The sequence below is a fragment of the Leishmania braziliensis genome, chromosome 33, assembly GCF_000002845.2.
Source record: "Leishmania braziliensis MHOM/BR/75/M2904 complete genome, chromosome 33".
NCBI lineage: Eukaryota > Euglenozoa > Kinetoplastea > Trypanosomatida > Trypanosomatidae > Leishmania > Leishmania braziliensis.
Window position 1 is genome coordinate 225774 of NC_009325.2, and position 26049 is coordinate 251822.

Here is a 26049-nt window from a genome sequence, read left to right on the forward strand (position 1 = left end):
GCACAACACCAAACTCAAACCACAAATAGGGAAGCCACACAGTTCTTGAGTCGAAGGAAAGATCGTAGCGCTCGAGTGTGCATTGCCTTTGTTGTTGCTGTGCTATGCCTGATTCACAAAGAGAAAGCACGGACGAGTGGTAACTGCTCCGCTCCCTTGGCGTGCACCGTTGATACACAAACTCCGCGCCTCTCTGCGTCATCTTCCTTCTCTGTACCTCTCTTTTTTGCGCTTCACTGCTTGCTTCACGATGTTTCTTCACCATGTCTGTCTTATGATCTGTCTCTTTCCATCGCCTTTTCCTCTCTTTGCACCACCATCCCCACGTGTATCGTCTGGCCCGTTTTCCTACGCTGCTACTCGCTGTGAAGTGGGACCAACAAGAAGGGGAGAAGACTGTGGGTCACTACAGCATTTCTGTGCCAAGTGATCCTTTTTTCTTTTTGTTCACGTGCGTCTCAACCGACTCGCCACGAATGCGATGTCCGTCTCAGCAAAGACTCAAAGCTCTGCGAAGAGCTTTAAAGATGGTCGCTCCACCACGGGCGGATCTTCAAAAGGGAAAATTCGAAAACGCTCCAGCGTTGCGGACGCTGCTGCAGCCGCGCTACCAGAGTCAATCGCGTACTTGACTGGGAAGCAGCGCTCGGCAAACCGACGTGCCAAGTGCCAAAAAAAGTTTGAAGAACTCGCTCAAGTGATAGGCGCCATGAATTCGACCGTCTTGTGGGGGACAGAAGCTGCAGGACGCTCGTCGAGCGCTGCTGTTGCTGCTGCTCTGGATGCCTCGCCGTCACCTCTGTCAAGCCCGCCGACGGAGCTGTGGTTTCCTACGCTGCAAGTAGGATACCTGGCGCGAGCCTTGGGCCTAAATGTGACGAATCAGCAAGTGGCCTCTATCGTGGAGCTTGTCGAGGAGGATGGCCCGTCGACTGGGTTTGTCGACCGTCGCAAGCTGGGATACGTTCTAGTGGACGCAATGATGACGGGAACGATAGGTGGGCCGACTCTTCATGAGTTTTCGACTGAGGGTTGCGCCGCGATAAGGTCTGCCAGCGATGACGGTCCTGCGCTACTCTCTGCGGAGCGTCTCGTAAGCTTTGCTCCATCACTGTGCGTGCGGGAGGAGGAGATTACACTGCTTCGAGCCCTCAAGGCACTGGACACGGAGCAGAAGGGCTACCTGGAAGAGGCTCAGCTCCGCTCTGCCATGATGAGTGGTGACGAATGTCTTTCGGCTGAGGAAGTGGACGATATGTGGATGGCCATGCGAGACCCAGGAACAAATCGAGCATACTACTGTGACTTTGCTGAGATACTAGCCAGAGAGTGAGGTCGACTAGAGTGCCACACACACACACACATGCCCAGATATGATGTAGACTTCCTCTTCTTCCACCACCACAGCTGGGTGTCTCGAAACAGGTGAGTAGGTGGGTGGAGCCGACACGATGATATACACATGGTTATTCTCTTTGTTTTGTCTTGTTTGCCATCCGCGTCTCTCATTTCGTGAATACCCCGGAGAAGACAGCGGTAGTATGGAGATGAGGGGGGGGGGGGCAGAGCAACGGCACTTACCGCTCTCTCGCTCGTTCCTGAGCGCACCTTTTTGCTCTTTTCTTCCTCATCTTTTCTCTTCCCGCTGCGATGCGAGACGCTGTACGCGCGTACATTACATATTTTACCCGGCGTGATGTTTTGCGGTGGGTGTTTTCCACAACTTGCTGTACAGAGAGGTGCTTTGAAGTCCACGCGGGAGAAAGAAGCGCAAGTGCCTACAACTGCAGCAGCAGCAACAAAAAGAGAGAGTTCATATGTGAGTTTTTGTGCTCAACCAATACTGACGGATGGCACGCGCGCGCATGTTGCGTTGCGTTGTGGGACGCCTGCAGGCTCGACTGTCTGTGCCCACAGTTTTCGTGGTGCGTTGCGCATTGCGTATCCCTCTTCTCTCCCGTTGCTGTTGCCACCCGCGGAGGTCTCGATGTCAAGTATGTGCAACCAGGGGCCGATCACGTGTCTGCGCTTCTTGCTGCTGACGTATGCCCTCAATACTTTTCTTTGGCCTTGCTTCTTCACTACCTCTCGCTTCCCTTCCCTTTGACTCGGACCTTGTCCTTTTTCTTCGGTGCATCCACGTCTCTATCCACGTCATGGGTCTCCACCCCTTATACGTATACGTGCACCCCTGCCATGTACCCACCCATTGATGCTTATGTACGAATGAAATTCTGATCTGCGCCAGTAACGTGAGAAGGGTGCCAGTGCATACACCGCCAACACAAAGCCAAACTATCGAGAAAGACAAGAGAGCACACAAGGAGAATCGGTTCTGCTTGCCTCTGTGCGTATCGCCGTGGTCTCTGTTGGCGATTCCCCCTTTCCTTCTTGCCGCGCTTTTTTTATTTTTTTTTTTAGTGCCTTTTCTTCGTGTGACTTGTGAGTGAGTGTGAGCGAGCGAGAAACGAAGAAGCACAAAGAAAAGTAAGACAAATTTTCTTTTTTTTGCCCTGTTCCTCCCTTCCTCCCTTCCTCCCTTCCCCTCCCCCCGTCTTCCGACGGCTCGCACGTCAATAGAAAAGGCGGAAAGCAGCAGCAGGAGGTGGAGGATATACAGGCTACGCATTGGTAGCGGCAGCACGTAAGAACGTCATCATAGAAGCGCACTGAGCACCTTTGTTTCCTTTCTTTTTATGGTGTATCGCTGGACCTTTTTTTTTTTTGAGTCTTACTTTATTTTCCTCTTGCTGTGCCCACCGAGCTACACGCGACCATAGACGACACTCTCTTTCTTTGTTGGCCACTGCACTCCATAGATCACTCTCGCACCAGAGTAGCACGCCACCACACTTTGACTCCTTTGATCGTTCTTTGTTTCGCGCGCCTCTTCCCCTGCCGCATTCTCAGGCCTTTTTTTCCCCACCCCCCTCGCTTTCTCGTCTCCCACTCCTCGTGCTGCGCACTGTACTTCTGTGCATTGGAATCGGTTCGCAGCGCCGCGTCCCCTCCCTTGTCTCTTTTGCAGCCGCCTTTTGTTTGTACCACACTCGCCTCGTTTCGAAGATGATGCGCAGTGCGTCCCACCTGGCGGCTCGCACCATCCGCCTCCCTGCGACGTCGTGTGCCACGACTGTGACACTGCTGTCACCACGCCGCTTTTTTGGGTCCAAGTACAGCGACGATCTTGGCAACTACAAGCGTTCCTACACGTGTGAGAGCCGCAGCGCTGCTCACCGTCACCCAACGCGTAAGGAGATGCTGCAAGGGCAGCGGACCGCTGCAGGTGCTGCTGCTGCCTCCACTAACTCAGCAAACACCACAACAGAGTTTGTGAAGGACAATGCGTTTACTGAGGAGTCGGAGCCAGAAGAACCCGTGCAGCGCTGCAAGAACAAGTACCAGGATCTCTTCAAGAAGAAGTCAGACCAGCGCATCTCCTTCACAAGCAATTTCCGTGAACCCGACATGAAGCCCATCTTAAATGCAGCCGATGTGGCGCCGCCTCCAGGCGCCGCGCGGCGGCACTCTTCCGCCATCGCTTCTGTGGACATGGATGGCACGGATGTGACTCGTATCTACAGCAAAGAAGAGGTCCGCAGCCTACAGCAAAAGGAGAACGCGGCTGCAGGTGCGGCCACGAAAGCGCAGGCGTCTAGTGGTGCACTGGGCGGCATCTCGCCCGCATCAGAAACAGCGCAGCGCACGGCAGCAAAGGAGATGGAGGCCCAAGCACTGGAGGACGACGAGGATGAGTTTGCCGAAATCCGCAGCCACCCGTTCTTCATGGACATGCTACGCCGAGTGGAGCGCAACATGATCCGTTTCCGCAAGGAGACGCGTGCCTCAGGGCGGTACAGTCTAGAGGCTGTCAACGAGTGTGTGCGGCCGTTGCTACAGCTCACGGACTACCCTCTCACGGCCAGGCAGCTGTCACACCTCTCCCGCAGCATCAGCCCAGCAGTGCTGAAGAGCTCGTTGCGCGACAGGGCTGCGTGCACGAATCTACAGCTCTACCGCTCGCACGACACGGATTTACTGCTTGACTGGTCTAAAGAAGATTTTCTTCGCCGCCGCTACGAGAGCGTGCACTTGTCGTGGGAGCCAATGGATGTGATTTGCCGCCGCTTTGGCTGGACGCCGGAGATGATGTCAGACCGTGACTACCTCTTGTACTTCTCGGCCTTTCCCGAGTACGTTGAAATGGCCGAGATGCAGACCACCGGGAAGGGGGAGCCAAAGGCGATCTCAATCGATGACCCTGTGGCGCGCGCTGCGAACGACCCTATCCCACCTAGCCGCCTGCTACTCCGCCGCAAGGCTTCCGTGGACGCTGAGCCGTCCCTCACGGAGTCCATCCGACTAATGGGCAGTCCCGCTATGGCGACACCGGCGAAGGGAAAGAAGGCGCAGCGGATGCGCCAGCACAGCGGCGACTCAGTGGCCGATTATTTCGGTGCGGTCGAGGCGACCGCGAGTGCTATTGACGGAGACGAAACGGTGAAGCTGCAGCATGCTGCCGACAACGTTCCGCCGCTGCGCCAGGCAAGCCATCCCGGAGGCCGTACGATTCGTGAGTTCTCTATTCCAAAGTCGCACACCGCCGAGGCGCCAGGGACACCTCCTGCGATTCCAAGCGAAGCCAAGTTTGACCAAAAGAGGTTCGAGGAGCTCTCCAGCGCATACCACAACATTAAGGTGGAGAACTCGCTGCTGCGACGCCGCATGCTCGGAACGGACAGCGTTGACAAGGCGCAGGAGATGCAGAGCCAACTGGCGAGTGGCCGCTGCGAGCAGCTGCGGCTAGAGCAGGAGCTGGAGCGCATGCGCGAGTTGAAGCGAAACACGCCGGCCTCTAAGAATGGCCCAAACTTTGCCGTGCCGCGCGGGCAGCCACAGTACCCGGAGGCGCCGGAGCACACGACGGCGTATTCAAAAAACGGGAGTGCCGTCGAGGACTTTGATGACGACGAGATCGAGCAGGCCTTGAAGGAGTTCAAGGAGAACGAAGCACTGCGAATGATAGAGAGGCGACCAGTGGCAAGTGCTGCGCGGTCGGCCCCTTCGTCATCTCCTGATCACACCATCGTCACTGCCACCTCTGCTGACGCTGTCGCAGATGACGGCAGTGAGGAGGTGGAGGAGGTGGAGGAGGTGATCGAGGTGGTAGAGGATGAGGATGGAGACCTGGTGGCGTCCAGCGATGCGGTGACGATGGGGCCGCATACCGATGCCCAGGACGACGTTCTGACCGCAGAGAGCGAGGTGGATGACTCAGTCGATGTACACGACGGTGCATCCGCGGATGCAGCGGCGAATGAGTTACCAAAGGGGGGTAGTCAACCTTGGCAGAATGAGCTCTCAGCCGCGGTGGAGCAGCACGAAGCCGAGGTGGAGGAACACGAGGATGACCTCATGGCTGCCTTCAGCGACACTCCTGCGACCACCCCTGCCTCTCGCTTAGAGCAGCTTGCTTCCCTGCACGATCGACTGTCCTCGGCGGCGGACCGTGCCCGTCGTTACGTTGCCACGGTCCAAACCCGTCGGCACGATGTATTGAAGAGACTGGACTGCCAGCTGGCGGATGCCAACACGAAGGTGGAACAGCTGGAGGATCAGCTTGCCGCAGTCCAAGAAGAGCAGGCCACGTTGCGTGACACACTGGCTCGCGAGGAGGCGGAGCGCAAGGCTCTCGAGGTAGAGGCCCAGCTGAGGGCGCAGCGGGAGAAGCGCTTAGCCGAACTGGAGCAGCAGCGGGAGCGCGCCCGCCTCGCGCAGGAGGCAGCGGCGAGGGCACTGGAGCGCCAGAAGAAGGCCGAACGCGAGGCACTTGCGATGGAGGAGGAGCTGCAGCGCAAGCTGAGGGAGGTGCAGTCGAAGCTGCGCTCTCTGCACAACAGTGACTCAACTGCCCACAACTCCGCTGCCTTGGGCACCTCTCACGCCGCGGCAGCCGAAGAACTGGAGGCGGAGGAGGTTGCCGAAGAGAATTCCACGGTGGCTGCTCGGGCAGCGACTCCTCCTGCGTACTCCCGCACGCCCGAGTCGATAGGGCGCGTCGCAGCCCCTCTGCGTGCTGAAATAACGGAAGAGACGCCGAACGCTGTGGAGAGCGTCGCGGACACATCCGCCTCTCCAGTATCGGCTGCTCAGTTCATGTGCACACCGGAGCAGTACGATGGTCTGCACTTGGCGGCGGAGCGCCTGAAGAAGGAAATTGCCGCATTGGAGTCCCAGATGGAAGAGGCGGGTGACGAAGACGATGAGACGCTGATGGCTGTCCTTGCTGCGTCGCGCTCTGATCTCGAAGAACTGGAGGAGTGCATCGCCTCTGTGCAGGCAAACGCACCGTGGGCTGCCGCCAGCGACGCAAAGCGCGCGCGCGAGCACGTCTTGTCTGCTGAGGTGGCCAACACAGACGCGCACAGGTTGCAGAGCAGCATCGACAACCACCGCTTCGAGATCTCACTCTTAGAGAAGCGTCTGCAGCACGCCTCGAAGAAGGCGGTGATCACGAAGCTGAAGGATCGTATTACGCAGGCTCGCAAGTCCATTAAACATCTGCGCATAGAGCAGGATCGTTTGCGTCGCTCTGGCCGTGACTCCATGGGGCTTCCTCCGTCGATGAGCATTGCGGAGACGCTTGCGCATGAGTTGAAGGATGAGGAAGAGGTGAAGCTGGCAGAGGAGGTCTGCAAGGCTGCGTCAGAGGATCACGGTGGGGCTTCAGTAACCACGAAGAGGCCGAGCTTGGACTCGGATGCTCGGAGCATGGACGATGATGAGTCTTACGATGCCGTTGCGGATGCCACATCGCGTGATTGCGTGGAAGAGTCAAGGTCCATGGCGAACGCGCCCGCACCGTCAACGCTCAACTCGGATGCTGAGAAGCTGCGCCTTCGACTCGACAGCATGGTGAAGGAGATCCAGCACCTTCAAGACAGCATTGAGGTGCAGGAGCGCACCACCGACTACGATGACGACGAGACGGAGGTGGTACTACGTGAGATGAAGGACAAGCTGAGCCAGCTTCTCCGTCTGCGCGACCAAGTGCATCGCTCCTTAGTGGAGGAGTCGTTGAACGGCCCCGCCACCGCTGGTGGGTCCACCCCCATCATCCGTTCAGCTTCAACTGCCGCTGCAGCTCCGCCGATAGTCGACCGAGGCAGCGCCACCGTCCATAGCGGCCCCTCGACCTCTAAGCACGGAAAACTCGACCAGGTGCCAATGGCATCCAAAAAGATCCGCACCACCGCCCGCAGCTTTCCGACACAGCGTCGCCTCTAGAGTGGCTTGAGGGGCGGCAGTAGTGACACATACAGGACTGGAAGAGCGGCACATGCCGAGGCTGTTGGTTGAGTCCGGGGGCTTTTGTGTGTTTTGTGGTCCTGCAGCTGTCCACTGGACTGAGCACAGCGAAACGACGGAAAAGAAACCGCCGAAAGAGGGAGGGAGGGGGGAGAAAGAAGGCAAAGCGTGAGCACTGTCTGTTTCCATAGAGGAAATAAAGAGAAAGGCACCATGGATGTGAGTGAGTGTGTGTGTATGTGTATTGGGTGTGCTTGTACTGGTTTTCATCACCGTGACTGGTGCCTGTATGTCCGGCACGAAGAGCAGCGCCTGAATAACAGTCGCTGAGGCCGAGTCTCTCTATGCGCATGCGTGCACGAACGACATCTTCTGTTTTTCTTTTGGTGCATTCACTTTTTTTTTCAGTTGTTGTGCTGTTGCGGTGTTGTGCGTGTGTGCGTGCATCTGTGCTGGCGTAGGTCTGTTTTACTATCTTTGTAGCAGTTACTTGCTGATGCGCTACTGTCGTAGAGCAAATGCTTTCTGTCTTGCTCGATACCTTCTTTTCCTTTTTTTTGGAGGGTGGGGGGGGGTAGTCTGTGCGTTCAGTAGTGTAAGCAGGTTGCCCCCCCCCCCTATGCTGTTTCCATGTTGCTCGCTCGCTTGCCCCCGTTTGTCTCTCTGTGCGCTTTCTTTATCCAACATCATTCCCCACGCTGGTTGTGTGTGTGTGTGTGTGTGAGGTTGACCTCGGTTTCCGCCTCGCTCTTCTCTTGTTCGCATAGACGCAAACCGATGACAAGTGGATGAAAATGACACGTTCTAATGGAAAAAAAAAAATGCAGCGTGCGTGCGTGTGTGCGCATGAAGGAAGAAGGTTCCTGCAATGAGATCACCCACCTGAGGCGCATGCAGTTGCACCCTTTTTTTTTTCTGTACATGTGCCTTATCCAAAGGTCCTCATTCAAGCTGCAGCGGAGCTAGCCCTCTCCGTGAACCCAAGGAGGCTACAGTGTGCGACCAACATGCCTATTCCACTGGACCTGGCTCATCACGTCGACCAACGCACACATCATCTGCGGCCGAACATTTGAAGGTCGCCTTGTTTCTTGGCACGACGTTGACGCTACAAGTCATGTGGCTGTTTCTTTCCTTCTCGCTGTCTCTCTGTAGGCACGCAAACACACCTGCTGACCTGTGGGTGCTATAGCGTGCCGTCACATGAAGCGACGTGTCTCGCTTTCGCGTGTTGGGGTACTGCCCTCCCTCTCTTTCTCTTTCCTTCCTTCATGCACTGTGTTCTCTCTTTTGCGGCCTCCCCTGCCTCCCTCCTGGACCGCGCGGTGCTCGTATTTTTCCTCATGTGCGCGTATGTGTGTGCTCGCACGTTGTGCCTGTTTGCTCTCCCGGTATGTCATCGCCGAAAGTATAACGAACGTACGCACGCCTTCTTCGCTTGTTGAGGATAAAGGAGGGGGCTTCGTTCGTGCGTCCGAGGACGTGGACGCCTCTTGTTTTGCGCTTTGTCTCTCTTCACTCGGCAAGCACTGCACCCTTTCCACGCACATACCTCTCCCCCCTCCCCCCCCCCCCCCTCAGAGGCAGAGACAGGCCCCTATACACCGTGACTCCTATTCACGGCAAGGGCGGACTACTACACAGAAACGAGTGCCTTGAGTACTCCTCTTTTTTTTTTTTTGACCACCGGCCAAAATGCTGCGCGTTACCCACTTTATCCGGAAGAATCCGGTGGTGTTCAAGCAGGGACAGGGTATGTTCTCACACCAGCTCAAGCGCATTCTCAATAAGAAGTCCCTGCACAAGTACAACTGGGATCCGTTGCCCATGTACGACCCTCGTAAGCTTGTGCACGCCAACCGCTACATTGACCACGATACCTACGAGGAAAAGTACGATCCGCACTGGGAGCGCAATGCCCATCTCGTGCCAGACCAGCAGCTCTACCACATTCCTGTCCCCAAGGAGTACAGGGATGCGTACTGGTGGCGTGACTTACAGGCCCGCCGCATTCAGTGCCCGATCGAGTGGGTGCACTTTCGCATGCATACAAAGGACAAGCTCAAGTACGACTTCCAAGACCTGGCCGTCCGCAAAAAGTTCGAGTACTCCTATGAGGATGTGGTGGCAAACGCAAAAGACATGCGCAGCTGAACTCTTCAACAGCGAAGCTTGCTGGTTCTTGTGTCTCTGATGCTCACATCGGAAACAGTTGAGTCCGCCAGTGCCGTCTCTCTCCATCCCTCCTTCTGATGAGTCGTGCGCCTAGGTGGTGGTTGTGTGGGGGAGGGAGGGGAGGGGTAGAGCAGCCGGCGGTCTGTCTGTCAGTCCACGAGTGAGGGTATTGTGGCTTTCTTTTTTCTTTGTGTTTGTACTCTACTCGGTCTTTCGGCGGCTTCCACCGTGACTGCTGCAGAGATGATTCAGAATAGCCGTGTGAAGTCTGCACTTGGCGGCCATACTGAATAGTGCGCTTGCTTGGTTTGTTGGCGTGGGGAGGTGGTTGGACAGGCGGGGGTCTTTCCTGCTGAGCATGTATCTTCACCAACGCACCTTTGCCTGCGCGTGGTTGTTCATGCTTGCTAAGTCATTCACACAGACGCCCAGGTTCACGCACACACACACACACCCACACGCGTACCACAGGGCCCGTAAGAAGAACGAAGAGGGTGGGCTGTGGTAGAGTGAAAAGGTGCGACCCTTCCAGGGCATCAACCAAAAGAAAAAGGAGAAAGTGAGTGATGATGGAACCACTTTTTACTGCAGCTGTGTACAACACTGCGCGTGTGGCGTTTCTTCGCCTTTTATGCTCGCTGAACCTACACCTCGACCCGCGTACGCTGGCTACAAGGGCAGTTTTCAGCGAAGAAGGATGTCGATGTCGACGTCCTGCATTGATCGCGGAGTCATGCGTGCCCCTCTCCCCCTCCCCCTCCCCCTCCCAGCTGTGCATCGCTCCTCCTTGTGATCCCACATGGCTGCGCGTTTCCCCTCACCCTTCTTTTGGTCTCTGCCCCGTTACAACACCCCCAAAGCGCAGTCCCACACGAGCGTACGGAGGCATAGACGCTTCCTCGTACTTGTCGACAACTTGCTTGCCCTCGCTTCGTACTTCGCCGCAGCTTCAGCAGCAACCAACTCGTTGCCGTTCATGTTACCCAAGCTCCACTTGGATGGCGCGCTCAACAAGCGCACCTTCAACGTGCAGGAGCGGATGTCAGAGGAGAGACAACCAGGGATGTACTCCCCCCGTGTGGCATCCAGTCAGCCAACGAAAGGCTTAGGCGTCCCTTCGCAGATAGACAGCGCCACCTCGGCCCATTCATCCTCCTCATCGTTTAGTGCGCCAGCCCATACCGGGCCGTTGTCGTCGCCGCACCCGCCCCCGCACGAAATCTCTCTCCTGGAGGATGGGGCAGTGGGCATCTCCGACCCGGAAATGGCAGCCATTCTCGCTGCCAAGTCGCGCCACAGCTCGGGTGAGCGCTCTCCACCGTTGGACAGACTCGGCAGCATCGGCGGTGGGATGGGTCCAGGAGGCTACTCACATCCGAGCAAGCGCCGCGCCGCACCCTTCGCGACGTTGGTCGATCATCAGCAGGCGCGACAAGTCGTACCTCAACACGCCAAGGACGGCGACGTTACAGCTGGGAAAGCCTCAGACTTAGAAAGAGACGAAGATGGTCGTGTCTCTGAAGGTGCCTCCCCTGTGCCAAGGGTGGCCTCTACCCATCCTCGAATGGTGAAGTGTCGAGCGACCTCTCCATCTACGTCCTCGCGCGCCTCAGGCAGGTCCACCTCTGCAGTCGTAGAGGCTAGTCTTGGGGCCACGAGCTCGTCTGCGCCGACACCAAGCGCCATCTCTATCATGACGGCCGAGGAGTTGTACATACTCGGTAAGCCGTTTCAAGCCTACATGAGCACTCTCTCTACACGACCCTCATCAGGAGACACACCGGCGACACCCACATCCACGAGCGGCAGTGGTGCCCCCGCTGCCAAAGCCACCGTCGCGTCTGGTACGCACATCACAACAGTTTTTCGCCATAACCCCTCGCAGTACATTTCTGCTCTTGCCAACCAAGGCGACTTTGTCGCGGTGGGTGACCGCACCGGGCGTGTCGTAGTGATGCGCCAGCGCGCGATGGCGGCTGGACCACGTCGCACTCTTCTCGACATCATCCAACGCAGCGGAGAGGCCGAAGAGAGCGAGGCTGCCAAGCGTCACTCCTCGAGCGCGTCCTCAGCCTCATCGCCGTCCTCCACACCTCGCCATGCTACCACCCTCAATCACGTGCGCGACCCGTACGACTTCTACGTCGCCCAGCAGGCCTACGTGCCTGTGATCGATACACTGAGCAGCGTTGAGGTGTCGCCGACGGTGATGGCACTGGCGTTCCTGCCGCAGTCCGGCCCCACAACCTACCTCCTCACGGCGAACGAGAAGGTGCCGAAGCTCTACAAGATTATGTCTGTACGGGAGTCGGCCAATCCCTTCCGTGCGGTAGACAAGATCGGTACCAAGTCGATTGGCCCACTGACCGCGAGCTCACGCATGTCTACGGTGACCATGAAGCCAGTTTCTCGCTACGCTATGAACCACGAGTACAACATTAACTCCATCTGCCCCATCGCGTACAGCGATCAGTTCGCGACCGCCGACGACGCCACGGTGTTACTGTGGTGTACCGAGTACCCCGACACGTCGATTGAGACCCACGACTTGCGTTCCCCCTACGAAGACGGCCCACGCGAGACGATTCGCACTCTCCGAAACTTCCCTCACGAGCCGTTTCTTTTCTTTGTCGCCACCTCCGGTGGCAGCGTGCGTGTCGTCGATACGCGACAGACACTTCGGTGGGCCGGTCAGGCGGCGCAGGCGTTTGTAAACCCACCGCGTGAGGAAGACGGGCCCTTCAGTAACGTTACGAACAGCGTCTGCGACTGCGCCCTCAGTCCCTCTGGGCGGTACATTGCCGGTCGCGACTTCATGTCCGTCTGCTTGTGGGATATCCGAATGGCTGGCAACGGTGGCGCGCGCAACACGCCAGCAAGCCCGCGTCGGCAGCCCCCAGCTGCGCGAGGCGGCGATGGGAGCTCCGAGTGCAGCATGGTGCGACGCTGGGCCCTGCACCCGCACCTATGCGACGACCTCGACACCATCTACCAGTCGAACCTCCTCTTTGACAAGTTCGATGTGCAATTTCTGTCGAGTCGGCAGGTTTGTACCGGGGGCTTCAACAACACCCTCTATGCAATGGACGTGGAGAGCATCAGCGCCGACACCGCCAGCGACATTCGCACCTTTCAGTTACTAAAGACAGACGGCATTTCCGAATTTCGCCGCACCACCGTATCGGCGCACCGACTTGGCGAGGACCGCATCAGCACTGAGCAAGGCCTTGGCTCACGCATGACGCTCATGTCGCGGCCATGCATGTCCATGAGTGGGACGTGCGGGATGATGGTGGCGTGCGGGCAGGCGGTGCTGCAGTTCAGCTACAACGGGTTACCGAAGTGAAGGAGAGAAAGGAAGAGATGTGCACCTGTGTGGTTTTATATAAATGCCTGTGCCGCACACACACACACACTCTGCTCTGGATTGCTTACACTTTCTTGGTGTTCTCTCTCTCCACCTCTTCAGCTCTTAGGTGCATTACTGCTGCAGACACAGCCACCCATATACCTCTCTCTCTCTATATGGATTCATGCGTACCCATGCGGTGCCATGCAGCCATTGAAAGTCGAGAGCAGTGAGCTGTCGCACCAAGGCGATCGACTGGAGTGCAGTATACGTGTAATTCCCGCCGCTTCACAGAAAAGGAAGCGGATCTCTTTTGTGAGGTGGCCGCCTCGTTATGGGCGGGGGGGGGCTCGTCAACTGCCGGAACAGCGTCTCGTTCTCGTGCCTCCATCCACCACTGACTCACATCTTCTCCACCGCGCACACGCGCAGACGTACATAGGAAACGTATTGTGTGACCCCGTTCACACTGTTCTACGCTTTTTCGCACCCCCTGTCTGTGCTTCTATTTCCCCCCTCCAATTCCGACGTTGATGCCGCTTCTCCTTATCCACTTCGCTCGTTATTCTACACACACAACCTGCAGAGTGAGGTATCCACCAAGCACTTCATTTCACCACTCCCGTCACGCCCGGCTCTCAAGCCGTTTGCTCGCATCTGACTTTTCAAATACTTTCTCTCTCTCTCCTCTTGTGGTTGCATTACGTTGGAGCTGTATCCGCCTCTTTTAATTTCTGTAGCTTATCTTCTTCTCGTCACCCATCTATACCAGTGCGGGTGTTTCCCTCTCAGTGGCACGGTTAACTCGCTGAAAGTCCACGTGCGTCTACCTCAGCTGCGACGTTTTTTTCTTTCTTTTCCCTCGTAGATCTCAGTTTTCTCCCCCCCCCCTCCTCGTGTTGTCAGGCTTGAGCCGATTTTGGGGGGCGCTTGTGCGGATTTGCGCTGCCAGCTGGCATATTCTCTTCGCACGGTGTGAAATCAGGTAGAGTTGTCTGGCTAAATCTGCAAAAAGGCAGGAAAATCGCGGACCAATTTGAAAGACATAACACCCCCGCCCCTCCCCTCCACCCCCATACACTGTAGAAGAGTTGTGTCCTACGTTCACAGTCTTCTTTCCACTTCCCCCAGTCGGCTTTTCTCTAGCGTTAACGCAACTAAACACCATACATCATGCCAGAGAATAACAGGTCTAGCAACCACGTTGCCCCTCGCAGCCGCTCTCGCAGCCGCTCTCGCACGCGCAAGGCAAGCCGCACGCGCTCCAACACCCCCCGTCGCACCAAGGTCCTCACGCCTGAGGAGGCGTACTACGCCACGGTGGAGCGCAAGTTTACCCCGGAGAAGGATGAGTGGAATGAGGAGTGGGAATTCCAGGGCCCCCTCGGCGTTCTGCTCATAATGGCCGTGTCGCATGTTCTCATTTTCTACTTCTACGTATGTGTAGAGAAGTTTCAGGGAACAATCATCTACCCCGGTCACCCCAAACTGGAGGGCAAAAAGATGCAGACAGTGTTCTTCTCCTTCCTCGCCGAGCACGCCTGCCCAACGGTGCGTACATTCGTCATCTTCCTTGGCTTCCTGCTGCTGGAGTACTTCCTGGCCCTGGTGCTGCCCGCAATCTACGTGAAGGGGCTGCCCCTCCCCTCCGAGAACGGGTACCGCCTGACATACAAATGTAACGCCATCAGTGCGTGGTACTGCATACTTGTGATCGTCGGTTTTCTACACTACTACGGGGTATACCCGCTGAACGAGCTGCGCCGCAACTACGGTCACTACCTCACCGTGGCCACTATCACCGCTGATGTGATCTCCGTGTGGGTTTATGTCGCCGGCTACAAGCGCCGCATCCGCATGACGGGCAACTTCATATACGACTTCTTCATGGGCAGCGCTCTGAACCTCCGCTTGCCAGGGAACATTGACGTGAAGATGTTTGCTGAATGCCGCAACTCGTGGGTGCTGCTCATGCTGCTCACTCTCAGCTGCGCCGCGGAGCAGTACAACGAGCTCGGGTATCTCACCGGCAACATGATCTTCATGATCATGGCCCACCTGCTCTACGTCAACGCCGTCGCGAAGGGCGAGGAGTGCGTCATCACGACGTGGGACATCTACTACGAAAAGTTTGGCTGGATGCTGGCGTACTGGAACACGTGCGGCGTGCCATTCCTCTACTGCATGCAGTCCGTGTACATTCAGACGGTTCTCAAGGAGAAGGAGCACCCGCGGTGGGTGCTGGCGCTGATGGTGTGCGTCCTTCTGCTGGCGTACTACTTATGGGACACAACCAACTCGCAGAAGAGTCACTTCCGCATGCGCCGCAGTGGTGTGCCAATGAAGATCATCCGCAGCACCGCCTTCCCACAGATGCCGTGGTGCTACATTGAGAACCCTCGCACCCTCAAGAGCGCCACCGGCGAACTCTTCGTGGACGGCTTCTACCGCTACGGCCGCAAGTTGCATTACACTGCGGACCTGGTCATGGCACTCCTGTGGGGCTGCGCGTGCGGCTTCAAATCTTTTATCCCCTTCTTCTACTTTTCGTTTTTTCTCACCCATCTCATTCACCGCGAGCGCCGAGATGAGCACCGCTGTAAGGCCAAGTACGGCAAGATGTGGGATGAGTACGTGAAGCTGGTTCCCTATAAGTTCATTCCGTACATTTACTAGATAGAATTCTCTTTCTGTTTCGGTGTTCATGTGTTGTGTGTCGCCTTCCGTCGCTGTGTGTCTTGCTCCTTTTTCGCTTTCCTTGGCAACTGCACGAAAGAGGCAGGAGGAGGGGGTGAAACACGTGTGTGGTGCCCTGCGGCAGCAGCCTGCGGGGCGTGTGCGAGACAAGGAGTAGAAAAGGTGTGACCGCTTTGCTACTTTGGCGAAAGAGGCTGTTGGTATCCGCGCGTGTGCTTTGTGCTCCTCTACAGCTGGGGAGCATGATGTGCACCTCAAGAAGGCAATGTCTGCGCGAAGGCGAGGGTGTGCGCCCATAAAGCGAGTGGAGGTGGGGTAGGGGGGGGGGGGACCGGTCGGGCAAGTAAACAGAAGGGGCAGAGAAAAGGTGTGTTTGCTGTGCCCCAGTGTGACGCCTCCACTCCCTGCCAGACACTCCTTCCCTTGATATCGCCCCTGTGAATTTTTAACGGTCAAGAGTGCACTTCAAGGGGATCGCCATCGCCACCAGCCATCAACACTTCTCATACTCGACGTCTTTTTCTTTCTTCCGTGGTGACGGGATGACGCACCATCACACACCCGATATAAAAGTGGCAGGCAAACCGCAGGAGCCAAGGGGCCACGCATATTTGACGAGGTTGGCGTCCTCCACTGCGAAGGAAAAAGTGAATGAGGAACATGAAGGAACAACTTACCTGTGCATGCGAGACAAAGAAGAGCGACAGCTAGTGGAGCGGGAAAAGGGCAAGTCCCATTAGATGCAAAGGGCATCTACGCACTGTCATAGACAACAACAGCCGCGTCACTAAGGGCTGTGAGGAGGTGTGAGGAGAAGCGGGATGGACATGTGCGGGACAGAGCGAGGAGGATGAGACAAGGCAAAGAGGAAACGAACGAAAGAAAAAACGAGAAGCAGCCGCGTCAAAAATAAACAAACAAAAGAAATGCCCAGACCCGAACACAGAAGGAGCCTCTGTGCGTTTACAAGATGGTCGGCCTTAGTCTCTCCTCTACGTCTGTCTGTCTGTCTGTCTGTCCCTTTCTCTTCCTCTCCACTCCACTCCAGCGTTTTCGCCTCTGCGTGTGTGTGTGCGTGTTGTTTTCATTCGATACCACATCTCTTTTTTTTTTTGCCTCTTTTTTCCCGTTGTTTGTCTCCTCTCCCCTTTTGTTTTTATCGCTGCGGGGGCGCTTACCAGCAGCACCAACGTTAGCACCCATCCCTACCGAGAGCCAGTCCCCATACAGAGCTATTTAGCCGCACATGCGCACGGATGTGTAGGCGCGCACCTCATCTAGTGTCATGCGCGCGCCTAAGGGTAGGGAGAGGGCAATCGTCGTCCGCGCCATTTTTTCTATTGTGTGTGCGACATGGCTCACGTGTGTATGCAACCAAACAACCACCACCACCACCACCACCACACGTGAGGAAGGCAGTGAGAGGAGGCGCACTAGCACGAGTGCGTGTGTAGGACGATGCACTGCGGTAATCGACATCTTTTTGATGTCTTAATCGTGTGTGTCTTCTTCTGCCTTCTCCTCGAGCGATTTCTCTCAACCTTTTCTCTTCGTTTTATTGTCGGCGTTTTAGCTCCCTCTTTTCTCTTCTGTTTCGCTGTGCTTGTGCCGTCAAGGCGAGCCGGTTGCTCAGGAAGCCATGTTGTGGAGTACGCGGTGAGCGTCTTTCTCGTCCCGTGCGCTTATCCGTAAAGGAGTGCATGTGCTTTGAAAGTGACTTTTTCTTTTGCTTTATTTCTTTGAACTCGCTCTTGCACACCCACCCACCCACACACACACACACACACGCACACGCACCGTATTCCTCTCTCCCTGTCTCTGCCTGAGATGTGCGTGTGTTGTGCTTCATTAGGGTGGGGGTGAGTGGCGAGCATAGAAGTTAAAGGAGTGAGCGAACAGAAGGAAACATGTGTTGAAGGCAGCACCAAGCGAGGGCCGTGACGAGATCCAAAGAGAGGCACACTCGGGCGTGGAGCATTAGACACTCAAGCAGGCCCTCCTTCCCTGCAGCACTCAACGGCGCAGGGTTTAAAGCATTTGTGCAGAGGCAGAGGAAGTGGATGGAAGGTGAGAACCGCAGAGGAGAAGGGGTAAGTGCAAGCAGCGGACGCCGAACCCCCCCCCCCTCTTTCTTTCGGATTCGGTGCCCATTTCTCGTGCATTTCATCCCGCGCGTTTTTGACCTCTTCCACATGTCTCTTAGCGTGCTAAGAGAGAGAAGCATATCAAACAAGGCAGCTGCACAAAGCGCTGTATGGACGTTGCGCGTGCACAAACCCTCACCCAACCTTGCGAGCAGGTACAGGAGGACCTTGGCTTGCTTGTGCGAGTGCACGTTGAGGAATAAACGCGTCTAGGACACCCTCGATCAGACATGATCCTTCACTGTTCAGAAGAGCACCAGGACGTGCGCGCGTGTGTGTGCGTGTGCATGAGCATGAGTGACCAACAAAATGAACCAACCTAACAAGGAACGGAGGTGAAGCGAGTTAGAATCAGGTTGAGACAAAGCAAAGCACAATTTATCTTTCTGCAGTCCCCAGGAATAGCGAAGATGTGAGGACTGATACATGGTCAATGCGCCCGTGGACCTTTTCAGGGTGCAGACTGAACGCGCCATTTGTGTGCTGTCTACCCCACGGGTGCATACACACATGGACAGCGACGATTCAACTGCGCAGTGTGAGTCTCTCGCGCGTGTGCTTGGCCGAAAAAATGCGAAAAGGGGGAAGAAGCAGCACATCTCTCTCCTTTTTGGTTTTCTGCGTGTGTCTCTTCTCGCTTCATATTCGGGCAATGAACAGCAAATTTGTGTGTCTGCACAGAGACGATATGGAGTGTAGTATGTCAGAGGGGCGTACTGCTCTTTGTTTTTCCCTTTTTCTTGCCTCTTTCCCTCTCGCTCAGTCCGCATCCACTGATGGTTTTGCCGCTCTCTTACTCTCCAAGTCCTGTGTGCATGACCATATATCTATGCTGGCTACCCTCGTTCGTTGTTTTGCTCGAGTGATGCAGCGCCGCGTTCTTGTGCCCCCCCCCCCGCAGCCCTTTCTCCTCCTCCTGCACACCATCCTCGAATCCTTTTCTCTCTCTCTACCTTCTCGTCTGTCTCTTCACTGCACACGTGCGTGGCCGTACTACCCCCCCCCCTCCTCTTCGCACCCCCAAACACGAAGGAGAAGAAAATCTGTTCCTTCTCCGCCATGCTGCATCGTAGCTGCGTGCTGGCGGACAGCTTTAAGGAGCACTACCACAGAGTGCACCTGCCACGCCGCCTTGCCCTGCAACAGTACATGAAGCGGGAGGAGGCTCGCCTCAGCAAACAAAAGGGCAAAGTGGCGGCGGCCGTTTCAGGAGCGCATCGGGGCGAGGTGGTCTACAAGTACAACCGCTGGTGGGTATCGAACGATCACGAGTTTGTGCACCAATTCGCGTTTGTCGAGGACCCCGACGTCACGCGTGAGAAGCGCACGACGTTGCCCCTTGTCACACAGGAGAACATCTGGAAGGAGCCGCAGCAGACATTCTTCTTGCCTTTTGCCCCCTTCGTACGTGTCGTGGACTACGCGAAGGACCCGGACACGAAGTTCTTGAAGCCGGTGAACATCCCGCGTTGGAAGGACTACATGCAGCGCACAAAGCCAGTCGTTCCCCGCACTTGGTACTAGCACACATCTCCCGCTTTCTCACGGAGCTATGTTTAGGCATGCCCCCCAAAATGTGAGCTGTGTGCGCCGAGGACGACCGCTTGTGTGTATGCTCGGCGCTTGTGGTTTTTCTGGTTGATAGGCATTGTTGTTGGCGAGGTTTGCGAGGGTGGTTTAGAGGCCAAAGCACCACCAGGGCTGGCTCCTTTACAGCAGCGGCGCTGTGTGTGTGCTATGCACAGAATGAGCAACCACAAAGAGCGCACTGAACAAAAGCGATCACAGCCTCGGAGCATCGCGTTGCAGCAGGGAGCGGTCGGTGGAAACGCGAGTAAGCTCAGCTGTGTTCGCATGTGCGCAAATGCGTCTTTCCTCCCCCCCCCGACCAGCTTCTCCACCTTTGACTGGTACGTCCACCTACATCTTTTAGCCCACACCAGCTGTGTGGCTTAGAGTGTTTGCTTTCGCGCGGACGTGCGTAGGTGTATTTCTCGTGCCTTTTCTGTTTACAGCGAGGCGTCATGCACCGTTTCCCCCCCCCCCCCCGTCTCACCTCTCTTTCTGCCTCTCCAACCTGGCCTCTCCTATCTCACCCCTCACTCTGTTCACACGCGCGGGTACAAACCGCGTCTCTACACGCTTCGTGTTTTCCCCTTACACATACACACTTCTCTCAGCGATCCCCCTTCTCCGTGTACCCTCACGGCCACGTGTTTTCTGTTGAGCGCCAATCGCTTTTGCTTCTCCACGCTGCTGCTTGCATCTTTCTCTCCTCTGTCTCCACCCGCGTGTCTTTTTCCTTTGTATGTCATGCTCCGCGGCCTCGTCAGCGCCGACGCGCTCACCGCGGAGGAGGAGGAGCACATCGACAAGCTCCAGAATGAGATAGACGAAATCTGGAACCGGCGCGGCAGCTATCAGATTGACCCCGACGCATGGGAGACGATGCCCTTCTTTATGGAGAGCATTACTCAAGACGATATTGACAAGAACGCCAACTGCGCAGCGCTCGCGTCCATCGTGTACGACGAGGTACCACCGGATGAAATTGCCGAGAATCGAAAGGAACACGGCAACCGCGCCTTGAACATGGCCCTCAACCCCAATCAAGAGCGCCGCGAGAACCTCGCACGTGCTGCATGTTTCAGCTACACCGAGGCTTTGCAAGCCCAGGGAAAGGATACGAAGCTGTCCTCCATCATCTATGCCAACCGCAGCCTTGCTCAGTTCATCATTGGCAACTATGGTCACGCACTCGTGGACGCGCAGCGGTCTATCATTCTCAACCCACACTACCGCAAGGCGTACTACCGAGCTGCGAGGTGTGCCCTCGCACTGAAGAAGTACGACATGGGGCTTCAGCTGCTGACGAAGGGGCGACTGGCTGTTGATCTACCCATGGACGCCGCGACACAGTCGGATTTTTCGGAGATGGAAAAGCTTTGCTTGCAGGGCAAGGAGCAAAAGACATCAGAGGAGGCGAAGCAGAAGCTCATAGCACGCTCGCGGGCCGCGAAAGTATCGAACGTGGCACGTGCCATCACCTCTGTCGGCATCAAGATCTCCCCCAAGGCGGAGGTGACGAGCGAGCAGATGGGGGTCTACGGCAACCCAGAACCGTACTTCGACACGGACGGTATGCTGCACGTCCCGCTACTCTTCATGTACGACGAGTACCAGCAGACGGACATTATGCATGACGTAGGATGCGACGTGTGCGCTGCGGAGCTCCTCGATGAGCTCATGCCCTTCCCGTGGGACGATCGCAAGCGCTACCAAAAGTTTGACGACATCGTTGTCTTCTACAAGATCGATGACGGCGTCAAAGAGCCGCAGTGCTATGAGGTTGACCAAGCATGGCCGCTGCTCCAGGTGTTCCGCGGAGCAACGTACGAGATGCCGCAGCTGATGCCAGTGCTGCACGTTGTGTGTAAAACCAGCGAACTCGTTGATCGTCTCAAAGTCCACCGCATTGCATGAGAGTGCCCGTGCAGCTCGGGTGGGGGAAAAAGCGAAGAGCGATGGAGACCAGTTTCTTGGCACGAATGTGTTGTGTGTGTGTGTGTGTGTGTAGGCATACCCTGTCAGAAGCATTCTGCCTGCTGTTACCCTCGTGGTGGTCTTGCTGCTCCTGGCCGGTTCCGCTGACACGTTGCTGGCGACTGCGACTCCCCTCTCCTTTCCTTTTTGTTTCCCATCACCGCAGCCCTCCTCAACATCCACGTCCGCTGCTAATACTGTTTGCCGGTGTGCACCACGTCTTGTCCGTTCGCGGCTACACACTTCGCTCATCGGTTAAGAGGATCTTTTTTTTCTCTCATCTTACGCGTCAAGTCCGGTGTGTAACTCACTTCCCCCCCCCTCTCGTGTAACATGACCAGCTCCTCAGATCTAAACAAGGCGTGTGTGCGAGGATGGGCGCACCCACCGCTGTCCACCAAATACCCCCCCCACTAAGTAACTCGTAGGAAAAAGAGGCACGCCCGGCATAAATCACACGTGTACATCGCTGTGTAGGTTCGCTTGCAGCTATGTGCGTTCTTCCCTAACATCCTTTGGCGTGTTGCAAGTCCTCGTCCTCTCTCCCCTGTCTGTCCCTTTCTGGGACACATCCTGGTCACTACTTGATTTCTCTCTTTCCCTAATCCCCGCTTCGCTCTACGACCCCATTGTGCACGTCTGCGTTGTGGCTCACCCTGCGCAACGCAAAGAAAGTGAGAGGCGCAGCGACTCATCATTCTTCCCTGGTCACTCGCTGCCACTTGGAGTGTACCACACGCATGATAACTCACCGATAGGGCAAGGCACATCCAGCGGTATGAGCCTGTTTCTTGAGCTGCCCAGCGCCGTCTGGGCCGTGCTTGCCATCGAGTTTCTCGAGCGTCTCGGCTACTACGCTGTTGCCTTTTCTCTTTTCACCTACTGCACCGTCATGCTCCAGGCGGGTCCCGCGGCAGCGAATGCGCTGATTAACATCGTGTACATCCTCGTCCCCACTGCAGCGCTCCTTGCGTCGGGTGTGGCGGATAGCCGGGTTGGTCGGTCGCGTGTACTGGCCATTGCGCTGGCCGCTTACACAGCCTCGCTGCTCCTTTTGTGCGTGTCAGCCACCCCCTGGCTCTACACCTCCTTCCCCCTCGGTGCGCAGTGGAGTAGTAAGGCCCTGTTCGCTGTGGCACTGGTAGGGTTCAGTGCTGGATACGGTTCGATGAAGGTGTGCATCAACCCGATCATGGCTGATTGCGTCACGCTACATTACCGCACTGCATTTATTGGGCTACCAACCATCGTTGACAGCAGGGAGGCAAGGGCAGTGATGAATGCTGTGAGTGTTGTAAAGGCTGCCGAGCTCCCCACACGTGAGATAGCCTCCTTGTCAGGTGCGACGCGCAAGGGTGTCGTTGCCAATGCGACTGCAGCAGCGAGTGAAGCGTCGAGCCACGACGTCTCGTCTTACGACTCCATTACCGAGACAGACACCGCTGCGTCTCTTTACGAGAGGGAGCACGTGACTACGGCCCTCTCCCGCCTGTTTGTGTACACCTACTGGGTAGGAAACGTTGGCGGTCTCGTTGGCAGCTTTGTCGCACCGCTGCTGCGCAATTTCGAGAGCCGTCGCCTCGTGCAGGGAAGTGAGGAGTATACAACCGGCTACTACTACAGCTTCCTGCTGGCGGCCTTGTCGGTCGGCCTCGGTGGTGGTTTCCTCTACTGGTGCTTTGCCTGGCTGCCCAGCAACGCGCCAGCACCTAAGTTTGTGCTGATTCGTGTGATTGTGCTCGCGCTGCAAAATAGGTGGGCGGTGATGCGAGGCAGTGTGCGTGTGGTGCCAGGCACTCGCGATGGCATCTCTGAACCCCAAGACTGGCTCGACTATGCGTGTGTCAGGCTACACCCGATTTCATCTGGGACGGGGGGCATCTCTGCCAACCACGTCGCTCTTGCCGACGCCGCTGCGGCCTTCGAGTGTTCTACCTCGACTGTGTATGGTTCGAGCTGCAGCACCACCCTTGATGACGTTGACGGTGATGCCTCTAACACCTCACTCTGGGTGGCCGACTGCCGCACGACGCTGCGAGCCTGCAAGGCCTTCATTGCCCTGCCCATTTACTGGCTAATCTGTAATCAGTTCAGCACGAACCTCATGTATCAGGCCGAAGCCTTGGATATGCCAGTGAGCGTGCCGAAGGAACTTTTCAACAACATCAACACCGCCACCATGCTGCTCTTCTTAGCTCTTTGGGATTTGTGGCTGCTCCCACGCGTTCTGCTGCACCGCGTTCCCTCTGCCTGTCTTCGGATTATGGCAGGGTTTGGGTGCATGTGCGCCTCCATGCTGTGGTGCGGGTTCTTACAGTGCACCATAACTGACCGTGGCTACTACGAAGGTGAGGATAGTTACGTGCTCCGCGATGGCCAACGGAAGCTGTCGGCAGGGTGGCTGATCGTGCCGTACATTCTGCAAGGACTCGCCTCCGCCTTCGTGGACCCGACAGTAATGGAGGTGGCATACCGAGACACCCCGGAGCGGATGAAGGGGACGGTCATGGGGCTGTACTGGTTCGCCTCCAGTGCAAGCGGATTTCTCGGCTTCGCTCTCTCACTGGTGATGAAGCCGCAGAACGCAGCGCCCCTCTTCTTTTCCTTCGCAGTGGCACAGATGGTTGTCGCGGCGCTCTTCTACCGTGCCAACAGCGGCTGTTAAACGGGTCTGTGTTGATGTGTCGCTTTACGAGCCAGATGATGCAGCGCTCGCGTTTTTTTTCTCTCATGAGCGCTGGCACCGCCCAGCGCAGGCGCACGCACACGTCGGAACTCATACGACTGGGCAAGTACCACTTCATGGTCAGGTTATCAGCACTCTCTCCACTAGTAGGTAGACCTGTGGAAGCGCACGACTCTCTCTTTTGCGCGTTACATCAACACATCTACTGCCGGGGCAGTCAACGGGACAGGCATAAAGTGAGATGCCGGGGAAACCCCACCTCAACCCCCCCCTTCTCTCCCCTCTCCGTGCTACTCTACTTCCGGTGACAGCAGTACTCACACCTACGCTCTTTTTTTCTTTTTCCATTGCTCCCTCGCCGTAGTATACAGCGAAGGAAAGATGAGGAATCGGTGGGGAGAGGGCGTGCGACGACGAGGAAGGGGTATTGCTGCTTGTTCTGCTCTCGTTTGATTGCAGCATCGGCCCACACTCGTGTTACTCCTCTCCAAAGTGCAGCGAGGTGTACTCTTCGCGCACAGGCCTCCCTATTTGCCTCCTTCGTGTTCTTCTGCGGCTCGTCTTGTACGTGCGGAGGAATTTAGGGGCATGCGGGTGTGTAGGGGTGGGTGGCTCTCTCAGACGTCCAAGTGGCAGATTCGATCGTAGGCCTGCACCTCACTGAAGAGAGGTCTACGTCCCACTCCTCTGGTGCACTGGAGCCGGATGCACCTGAAAAGGCCCACGGCCACAACTGAGCCGCGCTGGACTTGACGTTGCTTTGCATTGCTCGTGAGCCCTACGCTTTGTGCGTGAATGCCTGTGGCGCCACCTCTCCACCCACTCTTCATCTCACATCAACGCCAGCATACGTTCATCCACACTCGCACTTTCCTCTTTTTCTGTGACCCTCCTCTTCTCTTCGTTTCGCCTTACCACGCAATCCCACACACCGACGTGCCTTTATCTCGCTCCCTCGCTTTCTCGCGCACTTTTTTCTCTTCTCTCCCTTTTGATTGTCGGGTCTGCTCAGTCACTCTGGGTTTCACACGAGTTTTTGTAGAATGGCCGCCACCAAGTGCGCCGCGAAGCGGAAGGTCGCGAAGAAAGTGTCGCGCAAGAGCCCCGAGTACACGACCCTGCGCAAGAGTTGTGCCCCTGGCGCCATCGCGATCATCCTTGCTGGCCGCTTTCGCGGTCGCCGCGCCGTGATCCTGAAGCAGCTGCCGCACAACGGCCCGCTGGTCGTGTCCGGCCCGATGAAGTATAGCGGCGTCCCCATCCGCCGCATCGACTCCCGTTACGTGATCGCCACGAGCACCAAGGTCGATATCTCCAGCGTTGACACGTCGTCCATCACCCCTGAGGTGTTTCTGCGCCCCAAGGCGGAGAAGCCGACCAAGTGCGAAGGAGACTTCATGGGTGACAAGCAAAAGGCTAAGGCGGAGAAGGCTGCCAAGAAAACCTCCAAGGCGGAGAAGAAGACCGTCGTGTCGGACGCGCGCGCCCAGCTGCAGAAGAAGATCGACGCCGCTCTCGTCGCGGCCATCAAGAAGGACGCTCAGGGTAAGGAGAAGGCCGGCTACCTGCGCTCTGTCTTCACAGTGAAGCCGGGTGATGCGCCGCACCGCTGGAACTGGTAAGCACATGGCGCCCGGCGCGCCCTCGTAGCGCGTACTGGTGGCATAGGTTCGCTAACTGTACAGCTCCTCACCAGAGGAGCGGGGCCAAGTGCACCAACTGACGTGCCTGATCTGCCTCATGCTCGTTTCTTGGTGTCTTTCTCGTCATTTTCTTTCTCATTTTCATCAGCAAGACGAAAAAGAGTAAATAAGTCGGTGCATGTGCAACCGGACGCGATCGTCTCTCTCTCGTGCGGGCCGTCGCGAGTGATGGGTTGCAGGCGCTTATTGCTTCGGTCTTGTTTTCCACGCCTTCGACTGTCGACTCGCACGCGGTGGCTGCACCACTGGTGCTGTCGTTTTGATCGTCTTGTGTGCATCCTGGTACTCAGGCAGCATGCGTGGACCTCGCCAACGCCTGCCGCGTTCTTGTGAGGAGGAAAAGGGGGCTGTGACGGTGGCTATGTGAAGCACCTGCCCGCTCGTCTTTTGCTCCTCCGCGAATGCTTCTATCTACTCATCTCCCTCTCTCTCCTTTTTCTTTTT

The 26049-nt window shown here is 56.6% G+C and overlaps 9 protein-coding genes across 9 annotated transcripts; all 9 read left to right on the forward strand.

Annotated features, from left to right (window-relative positions):
- Window positions 1–979: 979 nt before the first annotated feature.
- On the forward strand, window positions 980–1333 carry LBRM_33_0680 (conserved hypothetical protein; the record flags this gene model as incomplete). The annotated part of the gene is made up of 1 exon (XM_001567788.1): window positions 980–1333. The coding sequence occupies one exon, from the start codon at window positions 980–982 to the stop codon at window positions 1331–1333; it is 354 nt and encodes a 117-aa protein (XP_001567838.1).
- Window positions 1334–3066: 1733 nt separating this feature from the next.
- LBRM_33_0690 (conserved hypothetical protein) lies at window positions 3067–7287 on the forward strand (the record flags this gene model as incomplete). Its single annotated transcript, XM_001567789.1, has 1 exon — window positions 3067–7287. The coding sequence occupies one exon, from the start codon at window positions 3067–3069 to the stop codon at window positions 7285–7287; it is 4221 nt and encodes a 1406-aa protein (XP_001567839.1).
- Window positions 7288–9003: 1716 nt separating this feature from the next.
- Window positions 9004–9462, forward strand: LBRM_33_0700 (conserved hypothetical protein; the record flags this gene model as incomplete). The annotated part of the gene is made up of 1 exon (XM_001567790.1): window positions 9004–9462. The coding sequence occupies one exon, from the start codon at window positions 9004–9006 to the stop codon at window positions 9460–9462; it is 459 nt and encodes a 152-aa protein (XP_001567840.1).
- Window positions 9463–10282: 820 nt separating this feature from the next.
- LBRM_33_0710 (putative protein phosphatase 2A regulatory subunit) lies at window positions 10283–12829 on the forward strand (the record flags this gene model as incomplete). Its single annotated transcript, XM_001567791.1, has 1 exon — window positions 10283–12829. One exon carries the CDS (start codon window positions 10283–10285, stop codon window positions 12827–12829), a length of 2547 nt encoding a protein of 848 aa, XP_001567841.1.
- A 1176-nt stretch (window positions 12830–14005) lies between these two features.
- Window positions 14006–15508, forward strand: LBRM_33_0720 (putative sterol C-24 reductase; the record flags this gene model as incomplete). The annotated part of the gene is made up of 1 exon (XM_001567792.1): window positions 14006–15508. The coding sequence occupies one exon, from the start codon at window positions 14006–14008 to the stop codon at window positions 15506–15508; it is 1503 nt and encodes a 500-aa protein (XP_001567842.1).
- A 3224-nt stretch (window positions 15509–18732) lies between these two features.
- Window positions 18733–19197, forward strand: LBRM_33_0730 (conserved hypothetical protein; the record flags this gene model as incomplete). Its single annotated transcript, XM_001567793.1, has 1 exon — window positions 18733–19197. One exon carries the CDS (start codon window positions 18733–18735, stop codon window positions 19195–19197), a length of 465 nt encoding a protein of 154 aa, XP_001567843.1.
- Window positions 19198–19986: 789 nt separating this feature from the next.
- Window positions 19987–21156, forward strand: LBRM_33_0740 (conserved hypothetical protein; the record flags this gene model as incomplete). Its single annotated transcript, XM_001567794.2, has 1 exon — window positions 19987–21156. The coding sequence occupies one exon, from the start codon at window positions 19987–19989 to the stop codon at window positions 21154–21156; it is 1170 nt and encodes a 389-aa protein (XP_001567844.2).
- An 838-nt stretch (window positions 21157–21994) lies between these two features.
- On the forward strand, window positions 21995–23881 carry LBRM_33_0750 (conserved hypothetical protein; the record flags this gene model as incomplete). The annotated part of the gene is made up of 1 exon (XM_001567795.1): window positions 21995–23881. One exon carries the CDS (start codon window positions 21995–21997, stop codon window positions 23879–23881), a length of 1887 nt encoding a protein of 628 aa, XP_001567845.1.
- Window positions 23882–24945: 1064 nt separating this feature from the next.
- On the forward strand, window positions 24946–25524 carry LBRM_33_0760 (putative 60S ribosomal protein L6; the record flags this gene model as incomplete). Its single annotated transcript, XM_001567796.2, has 1 exon — window positions 24946–25524. One exon carries the CDS (start codon window positions 24946–24948, stop codon window positions 25522–25524), a length of 579 nt encoding a protein of 192 aa, XP_001567846.2.
- Between the last annotated feature and the right edge of the window lie 525 nt (window positions 25525–26049).